General features: G+C 55.7%; 2 protein-coding genes across 6 annotated transcripts in view; both read right to left on the reverse strand.

The window, feature by feature from the left end:
• The window catches only part of PHF12 (PHD finger protein 12), a 41,021-nt gene extending 37,608 nt beyond the window's left edge, over positions 1 to 3,413 (reverse strand). Inside the window, exons 1-2 of one of the 2 annotated variants that reach the window (XM_040455379.1) lie at positions 2,783 to 3,413; positions 1,957 to 2,138 (exon numbers count right to left, since the gene is read on the reverse strand). In XM_040455379.1, the coding sequence (XP_040311313.1) occupies positions 1,957 to 2,138; positions 2,783 to 2,848 (248 nt within the window). In that variant the 5' untranslated portion in view covers positions 2,849 to 3,413. Of the gene's footprint in view, positions 1 to 56; positions 98 to 1,956; positions 2,139 to 2,782 lie in introns of those variants that run through there. The other variant, XM_040455380.1, reaches the window with a different exon arrangement.
• Positions 3,414 to 6,575: 3,162 nt separating this feature from the next.
• The window catches only part of SEZ6 (seizure related 6 homolog), a 45,778-nt gene continuing 33,010 nt past the window's right edge, over positions 6,576 to 19,343 (reverse strand). Inside the window, exons 5-17 of one of the 4 annotated variants that reach the window (XM_040455382.1) lie at positions 15,150 to 15,335; positions 12,147 to 12,315; positions 11,838 to 12,004; positions 11,067 to 11,261; positions 10,681 to 10,819; positions 10,374 to 10,570; positions 9,587 to 9,781; positions 8,989 to 9,180; positions 8,686 to 8,883; positions 8,379 to 8,417; positions 8,011 to 8,128; positions 7,824 to 7,926; positions 6,576 to 7,643 (exon numbers count right to left, since the gene is read on the reverse strand). In XM_040455382.1, coding sequence (XP_040311316.1) covers positions 7,614 to 7,643; positions 7,824 to 7,926; positions 8,011 to 8,128; positions 8,379 to 8,417; positions 8,686 to 8,883; positions 8,989 to 9,180; positions 9,587 to 9,781; positions 10,374 to 10,570; positions 10,681 to 10,819; positions 11,067 to 11,261; positions 11,838 to 12,004; positions 12,147 to 12,315; positions 15,150 to 15,335 — 1,928 coding nt within the window. In that variant the 3' untranslated portion in view covers positions 6,576 to 7,613. Of the gene's footprint in view, positions 7,660 to 7,823; positions 7,927 to 8,010; positions 8,129 to 8,378; positions 8,418 to 8,685; positions 8,884 to 8,988; positions 9,181 to 9,586; positions 9,782 to 10,373; positions 10,571 to 10,680; positions 10,820 to 11,066; positions 11,262 to 11,837; positions 12,005 to 12,146; positions 12,316 to 15,149; positions 15,336 to 19,343 lie in introns of all 4 variants that reach the window. The other 3 variants (XM_040455381.1, XM_040455384.1, XM_040455383.1) reach the window with 3 other exon arrangements.

Below are 19,343 nucleotides of genomic sequence, written 5' to 3' on the forward strand. Positions count from 1 at the left end.
TCTCTCTCTCTCTCTCAAAAATAAATAAACATTAAAAAAAAAGATAATGAGCTTACAAAATTCTCAATACAGGAGTCATCATTCTTGGTTAACAATAGCTTCCTCCTAGAGGTAAAACATTAACCCACATTTTAAATCAAGAAGCCTACAATTCAGTCTGGGTATATGTATCAAACAAGCACAATAAAAAACACAAGCAACAGGAAAATACTGATAAACAACATAACATATCCAGGTACAAATCTCTTCCTTGCTCAAGACCAGCACAGGAAACTTGACCAGAGAGATTTTCTCCAGGTAGATCACACCTTACAGGAAGCAAAGGCTAAAAACCACAGACCCTTCCTGCTGGTATTAGTCACTACATAATAAAAAATTTAAAGCCAGCAACAAAGCTTCCTCCAGGATAACCATTTCTGTCCCTGCAACATTACAAGCGAAGATGGGGTGCCCTCCTGGGCAAAAGCATCTTGGGAATGGTAATGGGAGCTTCCTACATAACTTCTGACCACAAGACTTAATTTGCCCGGTATCAGTCATCTGTCTCGTAAGTGTTCCAAAACCTGCAATTAGTACAAATATACAGTAAGCACTACTCCACAGAGAGACAGAATGTGAATGGAACACTGTAGAGAACAGAAGGAAAACCTTTTTTTCCAGAGGACTAAAAAAAGGCAATATCAAAAACGGGGGGGGGGGGGGACACAAACAGAAGCCCCTCTCTTTCCCGCTCTCTCACAAACGCCTGTTTCACTCAACTGTTGCTGAACGACAGAACAACACCCATCAGAACACGACGCAATCTGGGTTCCCTGCGCTGATGGAGGATTTTCGTGCAGGGCAGAGATGATTTCTCCAGGCAGAAACTGGAATTTAAACTCTTCCTGGCCGGATTGTTCTGGGCTGAGCTGCTGAGGAGGATCACGCAGCGGGCGATCAACCCAGGTCCCTCCCTCTCTCTCCGGTCTCTCCCCTCCTCTCGCGTTCAGTAAGGGGGGGCGGGGGGAAGCGCTCAGCTTTCCAGCTCTCTGCTCCTTAAAAATGCCCTCGCGGAGCCAACCGCACACAATCCTGCCCCAGCAGCAAAGAATTTTGCCGCGAAGGGCTCGCCGATCCGGAGCGAAGTGAAATCGGCGCCCAAGGGCAATTTTAATTGTCTAACCCGGCCCGATTTCCTAAGAGGCGGCAGCGCGGGGAGGGAAAGAGGGAGCAGCTCCGAGAGGCAACAGGGGGCAAGCGGAGCCAGAGAAAGGGGACCAAAGCGGCGAGATCCTAGCCCTGGCCCCCGAGGAGCTTCTGCAGAAAGGGCCCCGAGCCTCTACCCCCACCGTTCCCCGGGAGACGTTTGCAAATCATATATGCAGCCAAAATGGCGCTGAGAATAAAAATATAATTTAAAGGCAGGTCGCCATATTGTAAACAGAGAAGCAGAGAAGAGGCGGACTCGAGAGACACCCTCCATGATTTCTTCCACAGTCGCAAGCGCCCGGGCGTTCGGCCCCCCGGGTCCGTACCAGGTCAGCTCGGGCGGCCGAAGGCCCCACGCACCCGCCAGCAGGAGAGCCCAGCCCGGCAGGACCCCGAGGGCGGCGGGCGCGCGGGCAGGCGAGCGGCACCGGGCCCGGAGCTCCTCCCCTTCCTCCCCCGCCACCGCCGGCCGTGCCCTGCCGGCTCTGTCCCGGCTACTCAGAGACTTCAATCCCAGATGGGGCTCTCCTCACTCGTCCCAACCCCCACCTCGGGGTCCGGACACACTGCTGCTCCTCCGCCCCCCCCCCCCCAAACGGCTAGATCCCAGCAGACACCTGGGGGCGGGGAGGCGCTCGCCCCAGCGGCTGCAGAAAGTCAGCTAGCGGCTGCAAGCGCCCGTTATTTCGGCAGCCAGGGGTAGGCCGGGTGAAGGAATGTGCCGAGAAGGGTCAGCGAAGGAGCTCCAAAGGGGTCCCCAGACCTTACCAGCACTGGAGGTGGAAGGCGGCCGGGCAGTGGTCACAGCACAGGAGATCCCCACCTTCTTTGCAGCTATCGCAGCTGTCGTGGTTGGTGGCCCTGCCGCTTCTCCGGGGCTCTTTTTCAGGCTTCCGACTCCGCTTTTCTGCCTCGTCCGTCTTGGGGGGAGCCAGCAGAGCTTGGATTTGCTGCACACACACATAAACGGCGTGTGTGCACACTCGGAGCTCCCGGGCGGTCCGTCGCCCCCCCGGCAGGGCTTCTCCGTCACCCACCCCTCTCCCCCCTTTTGTCCTTCTTCCTCCCATCCAAGCTGCTCCCAGAACCTCTCAGCCCCCCGGAACCGGGGGGAGCCCACCCTAACAGCGTTCCTGTAGCACAACGAGAACAGCCTCTTCCAAATGGGGAGGATCAGGGTAGGGGGATGGGGAGAGGGTGCGCGGTTCCCTTCTCGCCACTTCCTTGTATGGACAGTGGGGGACTCCAAAGCCAGGCTCTGGAGAGGCCTGAAACCCGGTACCCGGACGTGCTGGGGGAAGCACAAAGGGGCCGACAAGAAGGGGGTGGGGAGGCCCGCCGGTGCAACGACATGGAGTGGGTTGGTGCCTCGGGAGAGCGAATCCAGGGCGGCGGGTAGGTGAAACTGCTGCAAACGTCCTCGGAGGCTAAGCTCAGCCCCTCGAATTGCAAAGAAGGGAGGGAGAATCTGGGTGAGGAAGAATCCCCCTCCCCCGGCCCTTTTGCGCTGTGAGCTCAGGACCGGCTTTGTGGGGCGGAGGGCGGAGGTTCCCTCCCGGCGCTGGGGGAAGGGGATGAGGAGGGCCACTCTTACCTCCATCAGCCCCCCCGACGTGTCCAAGTCGTACACGATCGTCTTGGTCTCCATTTTCTCCCACATTCATCCACCTCCCGGGCTGGGCGCTCTCTGCTCCGGCCCCCCCAACCCCGGGGGGAGGGGGGAAGCGGGGGGAGGGGGCGCTCCTGACCCCGGCCCCCCTTCTTTTTTCCCAACACGGGTCCCGACTTCCTCGCCCTGGCTCCCCCCCACCCCCCGGCCCCCAGTCCCCGGGACGGCAGCGTCCTCCCCACGGGCCGTGAGGGGGGAGCGGCCCCTCAACCCCGGCCCGGCGGCTGGCTGCACGGTGGGTCCCGGCTCCGGGGGTCAGGCCTCGGCGGGGCCTAGTCCCACAGGCTAAAGCCGGCGCTGGCGACCGCTGGTCCGGCCGGGAAGGCTGGCGGGCGCTGCCATCCCGGGGTTGGGGGGATAGGAGGGGGGGTGAGAGGTTAGGTGAGGTTGTGGTACGTGAGGTGACTGCGGGGAGGGTGATGGGGGGTGGTCCCCGGGCTCCGCCTCTCGCCGCCGCCGCCGTCTGCGTCCCGGCTGCCGCGCACTTGGCGCAAACTTACCGCGAGCGCCCGCAAAGCCACCCGCGCAGGCGCCCCGGGATCGCCGCTCGCCGCGCGCAACCGCAGTGACAGCCGGCGGCCGGGCTCCCGCGCAGCCGCAGTGAGGGGGTACCCCCCAGCGCGCAGCCGCGCTGGCATTCGTCTGGAGCGCCGAAGCCCCGCCTTTCTGCCTTGCGCCAGCGTACTGAGAAGAGGAGGGCGGGACCTGAGGTCTCGCGCAGGCGCCTGGGAGAGCCTCTAAGGGTCACAGCGCAGCCGCAGGAACATGGGGGCTCTTCATCCATTGGTGTTTGTGTATGGAACCAAGAATACTCTGTTCCTGCGCAGGCGTGTTGAGAATGCTCCCGTCCCTCCCCACAACACAGCCGCCTTCCGCGCAAGCGTATTGTCACCTGCAGGCCCTAACAAGAATGCTTCTACTTTCGCCATTTTGGTAATGGGATATAGGCTACCATGTCCTTGGAGTCCTCAGGCATGAACAGGAAGGAGTAAGGTGTGGTGTTGGCTGGAGCTGGTAGGCTGTCGGTGACAGCTGTGCTCCTAGGGTTATTGTACTGGATCGTTTGGTTCCCAGCGTCAGGTGTGGCTGGACTAGGCGCCATATTGGTAAAGAGAAAAGAAAAGCCACCGCGACGGAAAACTATTCTTTTGGTGTGGGGTTGGATGGCTACTGTTCACACTTCCCTCTCGCTCCCGACACTAAATTTTAGCCTGAGAATCTCTGCCTTGCGTAGTGATGACACCATGGAGAGTTCCGCCTGCTCGTTACTATCCTCTCTTGATCACTGTCCCTGGGAACGACTCCAGAGGAGGCCAACAGCGAAGAGTTAGTAACGCTGACAACGCCCAGCTACCTGCCTATAGAAGACTTCAACTCCCAGTTTGCAATGCGCAAGAGGGCCAAAGGGCGAACGCGAGCGCATTGCAACCTGGGCTCAAGAATCGCGAGGGATCTGGTGGATTGTGGGAGTCGTAGTTCTGTGTGCATGCTGTGCACTGTATGGTGGGATGGCCTCGGGAAGAGTGATTTGCCTGCTGGGAGGGGATGCTTTTGAGAGCTGCAGTGTTGTGTATTGGGATTTGTAGTTTGAAGGCTTCACCTCGAATTCTGGGCTTCCCTCCCCACCCCCCACGGCACCTTTCCCTCTCATTGGTGTCGTCTTCAGAGATGGCCAGTTATTTCTTGCCTGACGGTAGGGGAAGAGGTGGCGAAGGGAATGGCATCACTGTGCCTGCCACTAGGCGTTTAGTTGGCATTGTTGCCAGGTAATTGTGTCCAGCTCACCTCTGATATTAAGGGGGTACTTAACGTTTGAAGAAGGATAAAACTAGAAAGGGATTAAAGACCATCTGTGTGAATCTCATTTCCAGATGCATAGAAAGGAGCAGTGATTTTCCTAGTTCGCATAGTGAATTTATGGCAGACTTATGTATGAATGAAACAGATTTGATTCTCAGGCCAGGACACTCTCCCCTACACCATGCTAATTGTCTGTATGGAGTTCTTGCTGCTGCTTCTTTTGGGATATTAAGGAGGTTGAGTTAGATAGTAGGGATGTCTGTGTGTGGTCTTAGGGCTCTGTTTGTCTGACTTTTCTGATGATCCTTTTGGTGCCTGGGAAGAATGATAAGGTCATAGGCCTTATCTTTCGTGTGTGTGTGTGTGTGTGTGTGTGTGTGTGTGTGTGTAGATGTCATGTACACTGGCCGCTCTCTGCCCTCTCCCAGCCTCAGCAAACAAGAAATCTTAGTGGCTATGGCCCAGAGAGGTGGACTTCAGAGAGAATAGCGCTGAGCTAGATGTATGAAAATGGCCAGACTTCATCTCTGCTGGGGCTTTGTTTCATGTCACAGGCCCTCAGAAGTTGGAACCACATGTGCCCTCTCCACTGATTCCTTCTTACTGCTCAGGACCTAGCTGTGCTGCTGTGTCAGCCTGAAGGCATTATGGGGCAGAGAAGTCCATTGGCATATGGCAAATGAATAAGGCTTTGCTTTGATCAACATCGTCATTTGCAGTGGAGAACAGGAACAGGTGGTGGGCTAGAGAGGAAAATAATACTTGGCTCTGTTGACAAGTGCCAGGGGAACTAATCATTCTACACACCTTCCTCTTAGACCTTGGAGGGTGAGGTCAGCCCAGAGGTTGGAAGTTGGTGCCACCTTGGAGAGCTCCAGCCCTGGCTGTTCCAGGGGAATTGAGAAGAGCTAGCAAGCAGGTGGGATACAGATGTCTTCCGAAGTGACCTCTTGTGGCTAATATAGGCACTGCACTCTACACCGGCTGGAGTTTCTCCAGCCTTGGAGGAGGCCTGTGGTAGAGCTGGGAGGTGGGAAGCCATAAGTGATCAAGACCTCTCTGTTGGAAGACTGTGGAAGTAGAAGGTGCTGGTTGCCGCCATTATTTCCTTCGTGGATTTTGTCTTCTGGCTTCTGAAGTGTCCATAACTCTGTTGCCTGCCTCTTTCTCTTACTCTGGGGAGCAGCCATGCAGAGGACACCTCTAAGCGTGGGTATGCATGCTGGGAGCCAGGGCTGGGCTAACACTTTCATCTCAGGAGGTGCTGGGAGCCATAGGAAAGCCATAGGGAAGGGGTACCGGTGCTACAAGTGACCAAACATGGCAAACTTAAGCAGATTCTCTCCAGCCAACTTCTTTCTGGAGCCCACGGATAGAGCTTTTGCTAAAACAGGAGCCAAGTCCCTACCCTAAGTTGCATTGCCCCTCCTCTTGATAGTCTGGATGTTCCCTGAGGCCAGGACAGACTAGGGCCTCATGTTCAGGGGTTCAGTCTCTGAATCCGGTTCCAATTTTCTAAACATTGCTAGTTGGGAAAGAAGGGGAAGGAGAGAGGCATCAGGCTTCCTGGGCCTTGCCAACAATACAGTGGCACTGAGGAGCAGCTTAGGAGTATGCCAGACTGTAGTTCTGGACCTAGCAAAGAGGAAGAAAGGAAGCATTGGGGGTAGATGAGCAGTTGGATTCCTGGGCTTCCAAACCGCTGTGGGCCACCTACTGGGGCCTCTTATTTCACCTGCCATCTGTTGCACTGACCTTGTTGGAACAGTAGCCCCTGGAGTACTGCATGTAATTTGTTTGATAAAATCTGGGAGTGATCAGTTGGTGGGTCCAGCATGCCTTCTGGTCTTGATGTCCACATCTCATTTATTTCCCAACTCCCTTCCCTCCAAGAAAGTACCATCTACCTGGCCATTGCTTTTTTTTTTTTTTTCCAAAAAACACCATTTTAATAAGGAAACAACAGAAATAGAAGATTGTTCTGTGGAGCCCAGACCCCATATAATACATTACATGTTCAAAGTGGCCTGTAGCCAACTCCTGGGTCTTTCCCTGGGTCTCTGACCCCATGTTCCATGCCAAACTCCTGGGCCCTTGTACCTCTGCTCCTCTCCAGAATATGCCTGCCCACTCCCCTTATCCCAAAACACAGTGGCCAGGAGGGGAGACTGGCAAGTGGCTGGGGTTAGAGGAGGAACTAGTGGGAAAGAAGATGTTTGTAAAGCCAGACTGACATCAGGGGAAGATCTCCCTCTCCTCAGGGTGTAGGGCTGCCAGGGCAGCAGTGGGGTGGCCTGCTTTGGTGTGGAGCATGAGTGCCTAGGGAAGCCCAACCTGAGCTTCGGGTAGGGTCCCTAAGCCCCTTAGGATCCCTTAGAATTATTGCCTCCAGGAAGCAGAACTGTCCATTCCTGGGGCCTTAGAGAAGGACTAGAGACCTCCCCGCCCGAGGGGCTGATGTCAGCATGCCAGGACTACCCAGAGGTCACTGTTGACAGCAGCTTTGGCCACTAGTGATGGCCCTGTGAGGAGCACCCTGGTGCAGTTTCCACCACCATCAAGTTAACCCCGCTGCTGCAAGGTGCCACATGCCGAGCTGGATGGTGGTCACCTGGAGAGAAGTGCTCTTCCTCGGCTTGTGGATTCCAGGCTAGAGGTCCAGGGCATGAAGGAGAGTCAGGAGAATGCTGGTTCCTGATGCGTGTGCTCCAGCTGTGCTCTGCCCAGAGGCAGATGCCCCCTGACTTGAACCCAAGGAAGGGCCCTATGTGGGCAGTGGTACCAAGAAAATGGGCCCTGGAGGGCATTACAGGTGGGGAAGGGCACAGCTTCTTGAGGGATTGGTGGCGTCTCTTCCCAGATGGTATGTACAGGAGGTGTAGGGACAGCAGGAGGCTGGAAACTCTGCTGCTGGGCTGTGATGCTGGGCTGAGCTGACTCCTCCAGGCTGCCCCAACTAGATGGAGACTTCATATTCTTTCGTCTCCTGCAAAGTAAAGAGACTGCTTGGAGTTGGAAACTTGTATAAGGTTTGCCAGCCCATAATCCACCTTCCCCAGGAAAAGGGAAAGAGTGAGAGGGTTTGGAGGGACCCTCAGGGGTACCTGCCCAAGGGAAGCATAGATGAGGTCCTGGATAGGGTGCAAAGAATGGCATAGATACTTACTCCAATTTCGTAAGTTGGATTGTCAAATGCTGACTCCACAGTAATGCGGTCATAGGGGCGGGGTCGTGTTTGGGGCAGCCGCAGGGGGCTTTTCCCCTGGAGCCTGTGGGACAGAAAATCCTGTGAGTCAGAAGTGCTGGGCAGGAGTGAGTCAGGTATGTAGGGCAGGAAGGGAAACCGGACTCACCTAGAGAAGTAGAGGTACACACCTCCCACCAAGAGCGCCATCACCACCAATGGCAAGAAGATGGCAGCTGCAATGTGGGCGGCATCCAGGGCGCTGGAGGCAGCAGGTGTCTTGGCAACTGAAAACACAGAGGTCGGGATTGGGGCAGAAGTCCCTGTCACCCAGAGCCCATATCTGCCCTCACCTCTGCCCAGGAGAATCCAGCCACCAGCTCCCTCTAGCTAGCTAGGGGCAGGGAAAGAACTTTTGCTCTGCTGGTCCCAGACCTCTCTCTTTCTCCTCCCTCCCTGCTTGGGCAACCCATGGCCTGGGAGCTGTGAGAGCCAGGGCAGGGAGACTATTTCCCAGGCCCTCAGCGGGGGGCTCACCATCCAGGCTGCGGCCGCTGTAGAACCCATCCAGAGAGGCTGGAACAAGAGGGGGGCGCCAAGGGCAGAGGTGAGACCAATGGGCCAAACCACTAAGGCAGGGAAGAGGCTGATCATGGGAAGGATTTGTCCAAGGAGAGCCCACCCCAGCATTTGTCTTGGTGTCACCAGGTCAGAAGGATCTGGCAGAGGCTGGGGAGACCAAGGGTAACGTGAAGGGGGTGGGGCCAGGGGAGTTCTGGTTCTCAGCATTTGGCATCTTTGCCAGAGCAGTCCTGTGGAACAGGCAGGAGTTGTGAACACTCACCAGCGCTACAGATGGGTGGAGGGTCACTCCAATGTGAAGGATGCCCGGGCACACACTTGATGCTGGCCTGACCCTTCAGCACGTAGCCAGGGGCACAAGAGAAGTGGACAGTAGCCCCTGCTGGGTGTAGCCGCTTCTCAGGACTGTGGGCACCGTTCTCAGGGGCGCTGAGGCCATGGCATGGCTTGAGCTGTTCCACTGCAAAGCAGGCAGAGCCCAGTGAGGATGCCAGGCCCCTGGCCTCCAGAGGTGGCTTCTTTTATCTCCTACCGGAGGCTTCCCTCCTACCCGTTTGACACTTACGGAGGCATTTAGGGGCCCGGTCGCTCCACTTGGGGCTGCTGGCTTGCCGGTCGTGGCAGGTGAGGATGGCACTACCCGTCAGCACAAAGCCCTGGTCGCAGATGTACTGCACGGTGGCCCCCACAGGAAATTTGGGGCTAGATATGAGGCGTCGGCTGTGCTCCACGTCCCCGGGGTCGTGGCAAGAAGTCACTATGGGTAGGGGGTGGTGGGGGAGAGCAGCCCAGGTAGAACTCCACAAAAGCCAGCCCGCCCTGGCTTTATTCCAGGTCAGCCAGTATCTTCATGACACGTGGCCCCGCCGCCTGTTCGTCTGTCCCTACCATTTCGCTGGTGTATCCCTTATTTTTCCTCTTCCCATCCACTAGAATCAACAGACACTAGCAGTCTCCCGGGAAGGAAATATTTGAAGTACTTGGTGGAGAACCCTTTGAAAAGGTATTCATTCCCCCATTTCACAGGTGAGGAAACCGAGGCTATGAGAGGCGGAGGAAGCTCAAGGGTACCAGCCAATACCAGCCGAAGTCTGGTTCAGAATGGAGGAGAGGGGCTTGTAGCTTCCATTGAGGAAGGGAACGCAGGGAACAGGTGCACTCACCTCTCTGGCAGGAGGGCAGGTCCTCGCTCCAGGTTAGGTCCCACTGGCACATGAGGACACTGGATCCTACCACCTGGTAGCCGGGGTAGCACTGGTAAGTGACCACTGTGCCGTGTACCAGCTCAGGCTGAGACGGGCTCTTCCAGCCATTGGGGATCTCAGGCAGCTCCGGACAGGTGTCATTGCGGGGCACCTCTGGGGGCACAGGGGCAGCAAGGTGCGGGCCCTTAGCGGGCACTAAATTGTCTGTGCCTGCCTTCCTCACCGTGCGGCCACTCCAGCGCCTGCCAGTTTGTCCTGGGCCTAGCCTGGCCCGGGCAGCCTCAGCAATGCATTCCTTCCTGCCCGGGGGCCCCTCCTTGCCTGCCCCTGACATCATTCTGTCTCTTCGGTTCCTGGGTTATCATGTAGGCAGGCTTTGGCTCTGTTTTCTAAAGGACATCTGCCAGTTCCTCAGTCCTGAGAGAGGGGCCGGGTAGGGTGGGAAATTGTCACTGCTGTTAAAGCTTGTCAGAAAGGCAGAAACCAACACTTTTCCTCAGTTTCCTTTTTTTGGTATGAAGGTCTTCCTGCTGCCTACCCAAATCTCTCTTGCTGCAACAGAAGGCCCCCTCTCGCTGTGCCCTCGGGGAAGACTGAGAATAAGACTGGCTTCCTTCAGGTGACACCTGGGAAAGTGTCCAGCTTTCCCTTGTCAGATAAGAGCTCTCAGGTTCATGGCACTGGCCTCTCTGGCTTGCCACGATCTCTTCCCCCAGGCAGCAGGGCAGGGCAGGGGCAAGCTCACCAAAGAAGTGGATGACAAAGCCCTGCTGGTAGCCCAGCACCGAGGCCCCAGGGTCTGACTGGAACTGTATGGTGACGTCGGCCATGGAGGTAAAGAGCTTGAAGTGGCCACGGGGCCCTGAGTACTGGCCCAGGACCCGGGCTGTCAGGTCGTCCCCATCATAGAAGGTAAGCACGTCACCAGGGCCTATGCGCAGCCTGTGGAGGAGGACCGTCAGGGAGGGTGGGCCCGGGACCCCGGGCTGGGCTGGGCAAGAAATGGCCCCAGGGCTTAGGAGCTGGCTTGGCCTAGCCCAGTGAGCACTCACACTCGGACATCCAGCATGATGCGCTTGTCCTCTTCCACGTGCACGCCCCAAATGCAGTCCTGCCCACGGCTGTAAGGCTCCGGCCAGTTGGGGGAGAGCACCACACCAGCTGAGTCTGTGATCTCCCCACTGCACACAGCTGGAAGGCAGGGGAGGCCCCGGAGGTGCGTCCCCTCGGTGTCCCGCCTCCCACCCCCAGCGCTATGTCCTGGGGCTGCCTCCTGCCCGCAGGAATACCTACCGCTGGGAGCCCCCACCTCCTCCTCGAGGGGAAGCTTGAATCACACATGTCACAGGGGCCCTTTGACCCCAGGTTCTGCAGCTGGCTCTCCCGTCCCCACCCTGCTCCCTTTTCCCGGCAGACCCATCCACAGGTACCTACTGACCTCGGCAGGCTGGCTCTGTCTCATTCCACTGGGGGTCGTGGGGGTCGATGCACTCAATGATGATGGAGCCCTGCTCCAGGGTGTAGCCAGGGTCACAGCTGAACTCCACAGTGGTGCCCACGGGGTAGGAGGGGGCGCTGCTGCTGAAGTTGCCGTATTTGACAAAGGGCTCATAGCAGTGGCCCTGCTGGAAGGCTACAAACCAGGCCCAGCCCAGCTCAGTCGCAACCGGGGCACACATGGGGCAGATGTTCTTCTGCCTCCCGCCCCAAGGCCTTTATGTTCTTGACCACAAATGCGTGTCCTAGGCTTGCAGCAGGGGCGGGATGCCCAGAGCACCCTACCCTGTCATGTTCGGGAGGCCGTCTTGATCGCTGTTGCATTCCCAGCACCTAGTTTTGTGCTTCATATACACAGGGCACTCAATAAATGTTTCTTTTTTGGATTAATTAACGAAGGCATGCATGCATGAGTGGTTCTAGAATGTCTCTAGTTTTCCGTCTCTAAGGGTTGGGGCCTTTTTTGCTCCTCAGACTCGAGAGGATTCATTCTCTTGGACTGTGGAGGGCCCGGGTCCAGGCAAGGGTCTCCCACAAAAATGGGGTAGGAATCCCAAACTGGACGGGAGGGATGGGGGGTGGGGCTAAGTGCTAGCTGAGCAAGGGCTAAGTTGGAAGGAGGGATGGTGGAATGGAGGTGGTGGGGGGAGGGTGTGAGAGAAGAGGCCCTGGGTTCAAGCCCTCCACCCCTGCGAGGCCCCAGCAGGCTCACCCTCATAGCGCAGGGCCATGCCTGCGGCTGCCCCGCTGCTGTCAGTACTGAGCTCCACGAAGAAGTGTCGGCCGGAGCTGAGCAGGCCTTCGATGGGCAGGTACTCCACCTCGTAGGAATCATACACTGGAGGGGCCTCCACATTGTCCCCATTACGGATGATGAGCCTGGGCCAGGAGAGGAGCGGCTGCACGGCTGGTCCCGTTGTCCCGGGTGGGGGTGTGGCCCAGGCTCGGGTCCCCGTCCTGCCAGCGGGGCATTAGCAGGCCGCGCACTCCTGTCCCACACCGGGCCAGGACCTCCCCTCACCTGTCGTCATCCTCCGCCAGGGAAACCTTCTCAAAGTGTAAGTGCAGCCGCTGGCCTTCGGGAGCCTCGAGCAGCCAGTGGCAGGTGAGATTGTTGCTGTAGTTGCCCGGGAAGCCCGGGGAGACGATGCGGCCGGTGGTGGCGTTGCGGGTCACTCCACCGCAGGCAGCTGCGAGACACGGCCAGGGCTGTGGGCTGGATCCCAGATCCTAGACCCACTGGATTCTGGACGGCCTGCCAAGCGTGCCTGCCCACCCAGCTCTTGCATCCTCTGCATGGGGCAGCAGGGGTATTTGCTTTCATGGTCCTGAAGGTCAGTCCTTGGCCCCTGTGACCCTGCAGCCCCAGGCAGCCCGGACTCCCTACCTCCTAACCTTTCACACCTCTGGGACATTTTCCTCCTAACCTTTCACACCTCTGGGACGATTCATGTGCAATCCCTTTGACTGTGGTAGATCTGCCATGGCCTAGCCAAGGGGTCCTGGGTGAGTCACTTCCTCTCTCTGCTGACTCCTCTGGGAGGTCTTCCCCAACTCCCCCCAGGCAGACTTTATTAAAGTCCCTTACCCGGGGCTCCAGTTATTGTTTGGATATGTCCCGTAACTAGGACCCCGTGGGGCAAGGGCCACGTCTTTTCAGGGCAGGCACAGAGTTGGTATTCAGTGTTTGTTGAATAAAATGAGTGAATGCATATAAAAAAGAGGGCAGGACTAGAATCTGGGCTGACAGACATCTGGTGGACGCGCAATCCGCCTCCTAATCTTGTGCCCTCAGCAGACATTGCTAGCCAGGACCTGGCCTCACATGCTTTCTGAAATAGCATCACTACCCCCGTTGTTCCTGGGCTGACTCCTCTGGCCTGGGACTGTCCTCTTTCCAAGGGGAGGCTGAGTAGCTCTCCTGGCCCCATCACTGAGGACTTCTGGGTTACTTGGCCATGAGCTCCTGGCAGTTGAGTGGGGCCAGAGAAGGGGTTTCAAAGGCAAGCGGAGTGAGGCCGGTTCCAGGCAGCACTTTCCTCTCTTAGACACACAGCTCTGGCCCCTGCCTGCTCTCAGAGACCAGGCTGCCGTGGCGAAGACACAGCGCCTTTGTCTCCAGATGTTCAAGAGAGCAGAATCTTTTTTAATAAAGCTGCTGGGTGGGGTGGGGGTGTGGCATCTGGGTGGCTCAGCTGGTTAAACGACCAGCGCTTGATTTTGGCTCCGGTCATGATCTCCCAGTTTGTGGGTTTGGGCCCCTCATTGGGCACGCGGAGCCTGCTTGGGATTCTCTGCCACCCCTTTCTCTTTGCCCCTCCCCTCCTCTCTCTCTCTCTCTCTCTCAAAATAAATAAAACCTTAAAAAAAAAAAAAAAGCTGGAGCGAGGGCTGCGTTGATTTTCTGCTTCTCTGCAGAGAAGGCAGACCCACCTTTCTGTTTGGTCTCAGAACAGAACTGCCCTGCAAATCTGATCATGCCCCACCCTTCACTTAAATTTGTCTGTGGCTCCCTGTGACCCCCAGGTAATGCAAGCCCAAGGTAGCATTCGAACCTTTACCAACCCAGCTCTTTCTTGACTTGAGCTTCAGCCCCATCCCATATATTCCCTTCTTTAGGCACGCCTCAGCACTTCCTCACTCCACCGTGCTGCCTTCTGCCTCCACACCTTTGCATGTGCTGTCTCAAGAATCCAACCCACTTCCCTGGGCTCACATTCCTGTAGTCCCTCCACGCTTTCTCCCTGGGAAGCTTTCTTTTCCTCCTTCCTCATTTTGGAGCAGCTCTCCCTCCCTTGGATCCTTCCCATGCCCTGAATTCACCCCGTCACAGCCCTGTTTGCGCAGAACCTGCTGTGTGCTAGAATTCCCACTTGCCAGAGAGCCCCTTGAGGGCAGAGACCACATCTGGCTTATTCGCTTCTGCTTGTGCCCAGCACCCAGGAAGAGCTTATAAAATGAGAGAAGGCTCAAGAGCCCAAGCGATTAGAAAAAGAGCAAGAAGAACAAGAGAAAAGCAAAGAAAAGGGGCACCTGGGTGGCTCAGTCGGTTGAGCATCCGACTTCAGCTCAGGTCACGGTCTCGCGGTCTGTGAGTTCGAGCCCCATATGTGACTCTGTGCTGACAGGTCGGAGCCTGGAGCCTGCTTCGGATTCTTGTCTCTCACTCTCTCTGCCCCTCCCCTGCTCATGCTCTGTCTCTCTCTTTCTCAAAAATAAATAAAAAAAAAAAAAAAAAAAAAAAAAGACGTCCAAGCTGACTTTCACACTGCAGACTGAACACTCCATCTTCCTTCTGCCAACAAGCCCCTCTCCAATGACAGCAACCTCAGACTTCCTGATCATCCAGGACTGGAACCTGGGAGGAAGTCTCCTTCCGCTCGCCCCTCTTCCCTCATCTGTGTCTCTGGAACCTCTTCCCTGCTCTCCATTACCAAAGTCACTAATTTCAGACCCTCTTGCCTGGCCGGCCTCCTGGCCTCCAGACACCATCTGGCTGGCTCTCCTGAGGAATAGTTCTGAGCTCCTCCCTGGCTATTTTCTGAGTCCCTAAACACTCCCTCAACTTGTTGCCTCTGTTGTCAAAGCCTGGCTGTTCCCTCCATTGAAGTGTTAAAACTTCAATGTCACTTGCCCCAGGAAGCCTCCTAAATACCCAACTAGGAATGATTGCTTCCTCCCTGCCCAGGTCTGTTTGCTGTTCTTCACTGGTGCTTTTTACTTCCTGCTCTGGAAATTGGTGATCCGTGCGCTTCCTTCTTCTCCCACTTCCTGGAATTGTGGGCTCTTTGAGGGCACGGTACCTGTTTAATTTAGCTCTGTACTGGTGGTGCCTCTATGTCAGAAGTGCTCAAGGAGGGTGGTTGGATAAATGCTACTGAGGTGTGTGGCCATTGTCTGGCTTTCTTATGGAGACCAAATGAAGGTTCCAGGCAGGAGCAGAGAGCAGGGATGATCTCCAACGCCCCCCCCCCCTCCGCAACTTACTTCCCTGTTGAGCACTGGGTCTCCTGGAGCCACTTACCAATGCAGACAGGCTCTTGGGCATCCCAGAAGGGCTGGGTGGCATTGAGACAAGTGAGGATTCTGGCACCCTTCAGCTGGTAGCCAGTGGCACAGCGGAAGCGGGCGCTGCCTCCCGGGTGGAGGCTGGTGACAGTCACAGCTCCATAAGCAGGACGCCGGGGAAAGTGGCAGTTCAGGAGATAGGCTGCAGAGAGAAAATGAGTGACACTGTGTGTGTGTGTGTGTGTGTGTGTGTGTGTGTGTTGTGGGACTGAGTCATAGCTAGGGCAAAAGGGTCCTGCCACAGCCTGCCTGGAGGCGTCACTCGGGCCAGAGGAAGCACCAGGAATTCCAGAAAAGACTCTGATCCCCTCCCCAGAAGGTGCCAGTGAAATGTCCAGCAGCCTAGGCTGGTTAGCGGAGCAAGCACAGAGCTGGAAGTTAGAAGGCTTGGGTTCTGGTCCAAGATTTCTGACACTTTTGGCAGATTATTTAGCCTATCTGTGTCCCACCTCATTTGTTAAATGAGATTCAAAATGCCAGCCTACCTATGGGGTTATTAAGAGAATGAAGGGGATAGTATTTTATTCAGTTTGGTATCCCTGGAATGTAGCTGATAGCACATCTTTATGAAACGGTTATTGAAAGGGGCGCCTGAGTGGCTCAGTCGGTTGGGCGTCCAACTTTGGCTCAGGTCATGATCTCACAGCTTGTGAGTTCGAGCTCTGCATCAGGCTCTGGGCTGAGTGACTTGGAGCCTGGAGCCTGCTTCTCTCTCTCTCTCTCTCTCTCTCTGCCCCTCCCCTGCTAGCACTCTGTCTCTCTCTCTCTCTTAAAAATAAACATTAAAAAAATTAAAAAAGAAGTGTTTATTGAATGACTTATAGATATGAAAGCACTTGAAATAATAAGTCTATCCTGATGTACTGATATTATTTTTCCTATAGGGGACGAATAGGAATTACAGTCAGAACGATTGAAGTCAGACAGTAAAAAGCTTTTCCAGTATTCATTGGCAAGGGCTGTGGACTTCTTTTAAAAACAGGATGGGGCGAGGGTGGGGAGGCAGGGAACGCCTTCTTGGAAGTTGGGGGAAGGACAAGTTGCCTTGGGAAACTTGGAACTTTTGGAATGGTCATACCAAGTGTGACCGGACGGTGGCAGCAAATCCTATAAAACAACCTGGCAAGTCCTAACCTGGAGCCAAGCTGGGGTGATAGCTAAAAATGGAGGTCAGCGCTTGGGTCGGAGAGGTGGGAAAGAAGGCCAGAGGGGTCAAGGAGACAGGCTGAATGAAGCCTTGGGCTACAGAGTCTGAAAACTCTTGGGGGTCGTGAGAGGGATGGGGATTGTCTAGACTGAGGATCTTGGGTGGAGGGGCCCACCCTCACTGGTGGCACTAGGTGGATGGGAAGAGAGGTCGAGGCAGGAACCCTGCTGGCCTCTGTGTGATTTGTGTGAATAGAAAAAGGGGGGTTGCCTCTGGGCAGAACAGACTCCAGAAATGAGTTTTGTGATTTTCACCTCTCCTGGTTGTAGTTACTGGGCTTGTGAAAAGAGAGAGGACGATTCACATTCTTCCATGTCTCATGGCCAACGAGTGGTTACTTGTGATTGGCAAGGCAGGACAGGGCGGCACTTAGGGGGTGGTTCTGGGGTCAGACTGCCTGGGTTTGAATATAGGCTCCCCTACTTGCTGTGCCACCTTGGGCAAGCTGCCTAACTTCTCCATGCCTCAGTTTCCTTGTTTACCCACCCATTTAGAGTATTGCATCCAGTGTTACGTGAGAGGTTAACTGAGAGGACCTGTGTGCAATGCCGGGCACAGAACAAAAACCAAATGTACCAGCCTGCTGTTATTGTTTATAATCTTGATTGATACAAGCACCTCACATCTGCAGGCACCTTCCAGTTTCTAAAATGCCTTCATGTTCTTCTTGCTTGATGTCTACAACACGTTTGGGAGGCAGGAAGGCAAGCTATGGGTTAGTAACTCATTTTCAGGTAGGGAACACTAAGGTTCAGAGAGACTGAGGGACTTGCCCTCATCATGCAGCCAGTGAGTGGTAGGGTGGGCACGTGAAGCTCCTCCCTCTAGAGCCTTCCATGTCCCCTCTCCCACCTGCTTCCCCAGGTGAAGTAGAAACCTGGGCTCAGGAGTCAGAGAAACCTGTGAGCAACAGACAAGCCTGCCCTGGGTGGCTGGTTACTGTGGTGGCCGCTTACAATGATCTGGGGACAGACCTGGGGAGGGATGGGGAAAAGAGGGTGGGGCACCCCACCCAGAGCACAGAAGAGAGGGGTGACACCCAGGGAGGTCTAGGCCACGAGTCAGATGTACTTAAATCTTTCCTGGGAGTTCCTATCACAACTCTGGGAAGGGAGGTCCCCCATTTCACAGATTAGGAAATTGGGCTGGGATGAGGTGAGAGCAGGAGGCGGGGGGCAGATGAGGAAGCCCCCAGACTCCAGAGAGGCCACTTCCCGGGAGGAGCTTCCTCCTGTTGCCATGACTACCGTTCCCAGGGAGCCTGGATGACTGCAATCTGTTGAGCTATTTTCTCCCTGGCGTCTGTTTCTGGGGCCAAGTCCGGTGCCAGGAATGCTCAGGAGGGAGGAGGGGCATGCCTGGCAGGGCCCTCTGCTTCCTCACCCTGCCTGAGGCTGTGGGAGGGGAGGTGGAACTTGGATTCTGCAGATGAAGCCCTTGTGGGGGCCCATGCTTGTGATCTCCAACATTATCTTGGACAGCTCCGGCAGTGATGTGGGTACTAGTCCCCTCGCCCCCTCTTCTGGCACCCTCTTTCTCCAGCCCAGGGAGACACGCGTGTGAGCACATGCTCCTCCTGTTCCCATCTCTGGGATCAGGGCTAATTACAGCCTATAATTAGGGGAATTACACTCATTAAGGAAAGAGCTGATCATTGACAAAAACTGGGCCGAGGAGGGAGGGCTTCTGGGAGCCGAGCAGGAGGCAGGGCTGGGCCAGCTTTCCTAGCCCCTCCTTGGGGTCTGCACCCCTTGCCAGGCCTCCAGCTCCCTGCCTTCCAGCCACCTTTGTCTGGCCCAACAGAGAGAAGGTCCAGGGTTTTGTGCGAAGGAATTTGCGGCAAGAGAGAAGGTTACCGTGGCGTGAAATTATGCCCACTGCTAGGGAGGATTGATGAGCCATTAGGGAGGCTGGCCCTTGCCTCAGCTGGCCCCTTGCCTCTGCCAAGACCCTGGGCAGCCCATGCCCACCGCCAGGCTCCATGCTGCCACACCGGACTGCTCTCCCAGTTTGGGTGGAGAGGCTAGAGAGGGGCAAGTGCTTCTTAGGTGGTTCCAGCATCTGTGTCTCCAGCGCCTGTCCTCCTCCCTGGGCTGTGGACCCTGCGGAGCTGCAGAAGTGGGCCCCTATTGATAAGGCAGGGCAATGCCGTAATTGTTCACACCAATTATTTCCCCATTAGCACTCCCAGTCTGAACCGGTTACCCTGTTACAGCAGTACAAGGGGTCAAGAAGACTTTGCCTGGGGAAAGGGGGCCAGGAGAGATGCTGATGGAAGAGGGGCAGAGGCAAGCCCCTTTTCCTCCCTTTCCCATCCTGCCAGCTCTTTAATACTTGTTTCGGTTCCTTCATGGATCATACTAAGTTCATGGAACATCCTAAGTGCTAGGCACTTCACATGAACCCTTTTGTATAATCCTCATCATGACTTTATGGAGTAGGTATATTGGTCACATTGTACAGCGGAGGAAAAGAAGGTCACAGTGGTCAAATGGCCTGTCCAAGGTCAACCAATGGGAAGGAGATTTAGACACAGGTCTTCCCATCTCCTGAGTCTGTGATTTTTCCCATTATATCTTGCCACTCCCTTATTTCCAGAGGTGTTCTGAGCTGACTGGGGCCTGAGACAGGTCTCGGGTGAATGAGGCAGTTCAGGAAGGCCAGGTTGGTAGCAAAGGACCTCCCGTTGGTCATTATCAAGCCCCTTTGACCTTGGCCCCCTTGAATTTGGGGGAGATGGCTTTTATTGCTACTGCTTGTTTAAGGGTCTGCCTCCCCTAGAGATTCTGAATTCCTTGAGGGCAAGGACTTGGAGAGTTCATCTTGATATTGTCAGCGTCCAGCACAGGCCTGGCAAAGAGCAGATGCCTAGGAAAAGTTTACTGAATGAACGAATGAATGAATGAATAGATGGCAAGGGGCACCCCTGAGGCTACCTGGTTC

Source organism: Herpailurus yagouaroundi, unplaced genomic scaffold (genome assembly GCF_014898765.1).
Source record: "Herpailurus yagouaroundi ecotype Mexico unplaced genomic scaffold, PumYag 215, whole genome shotgun sequence".
NCBI classification, from domain to species: Eukaryota; Metazoa; Chordata; class Mammalia; order Carnivora; family Felidae; genus Herpailurus; species Herpailurus yagouaroundi.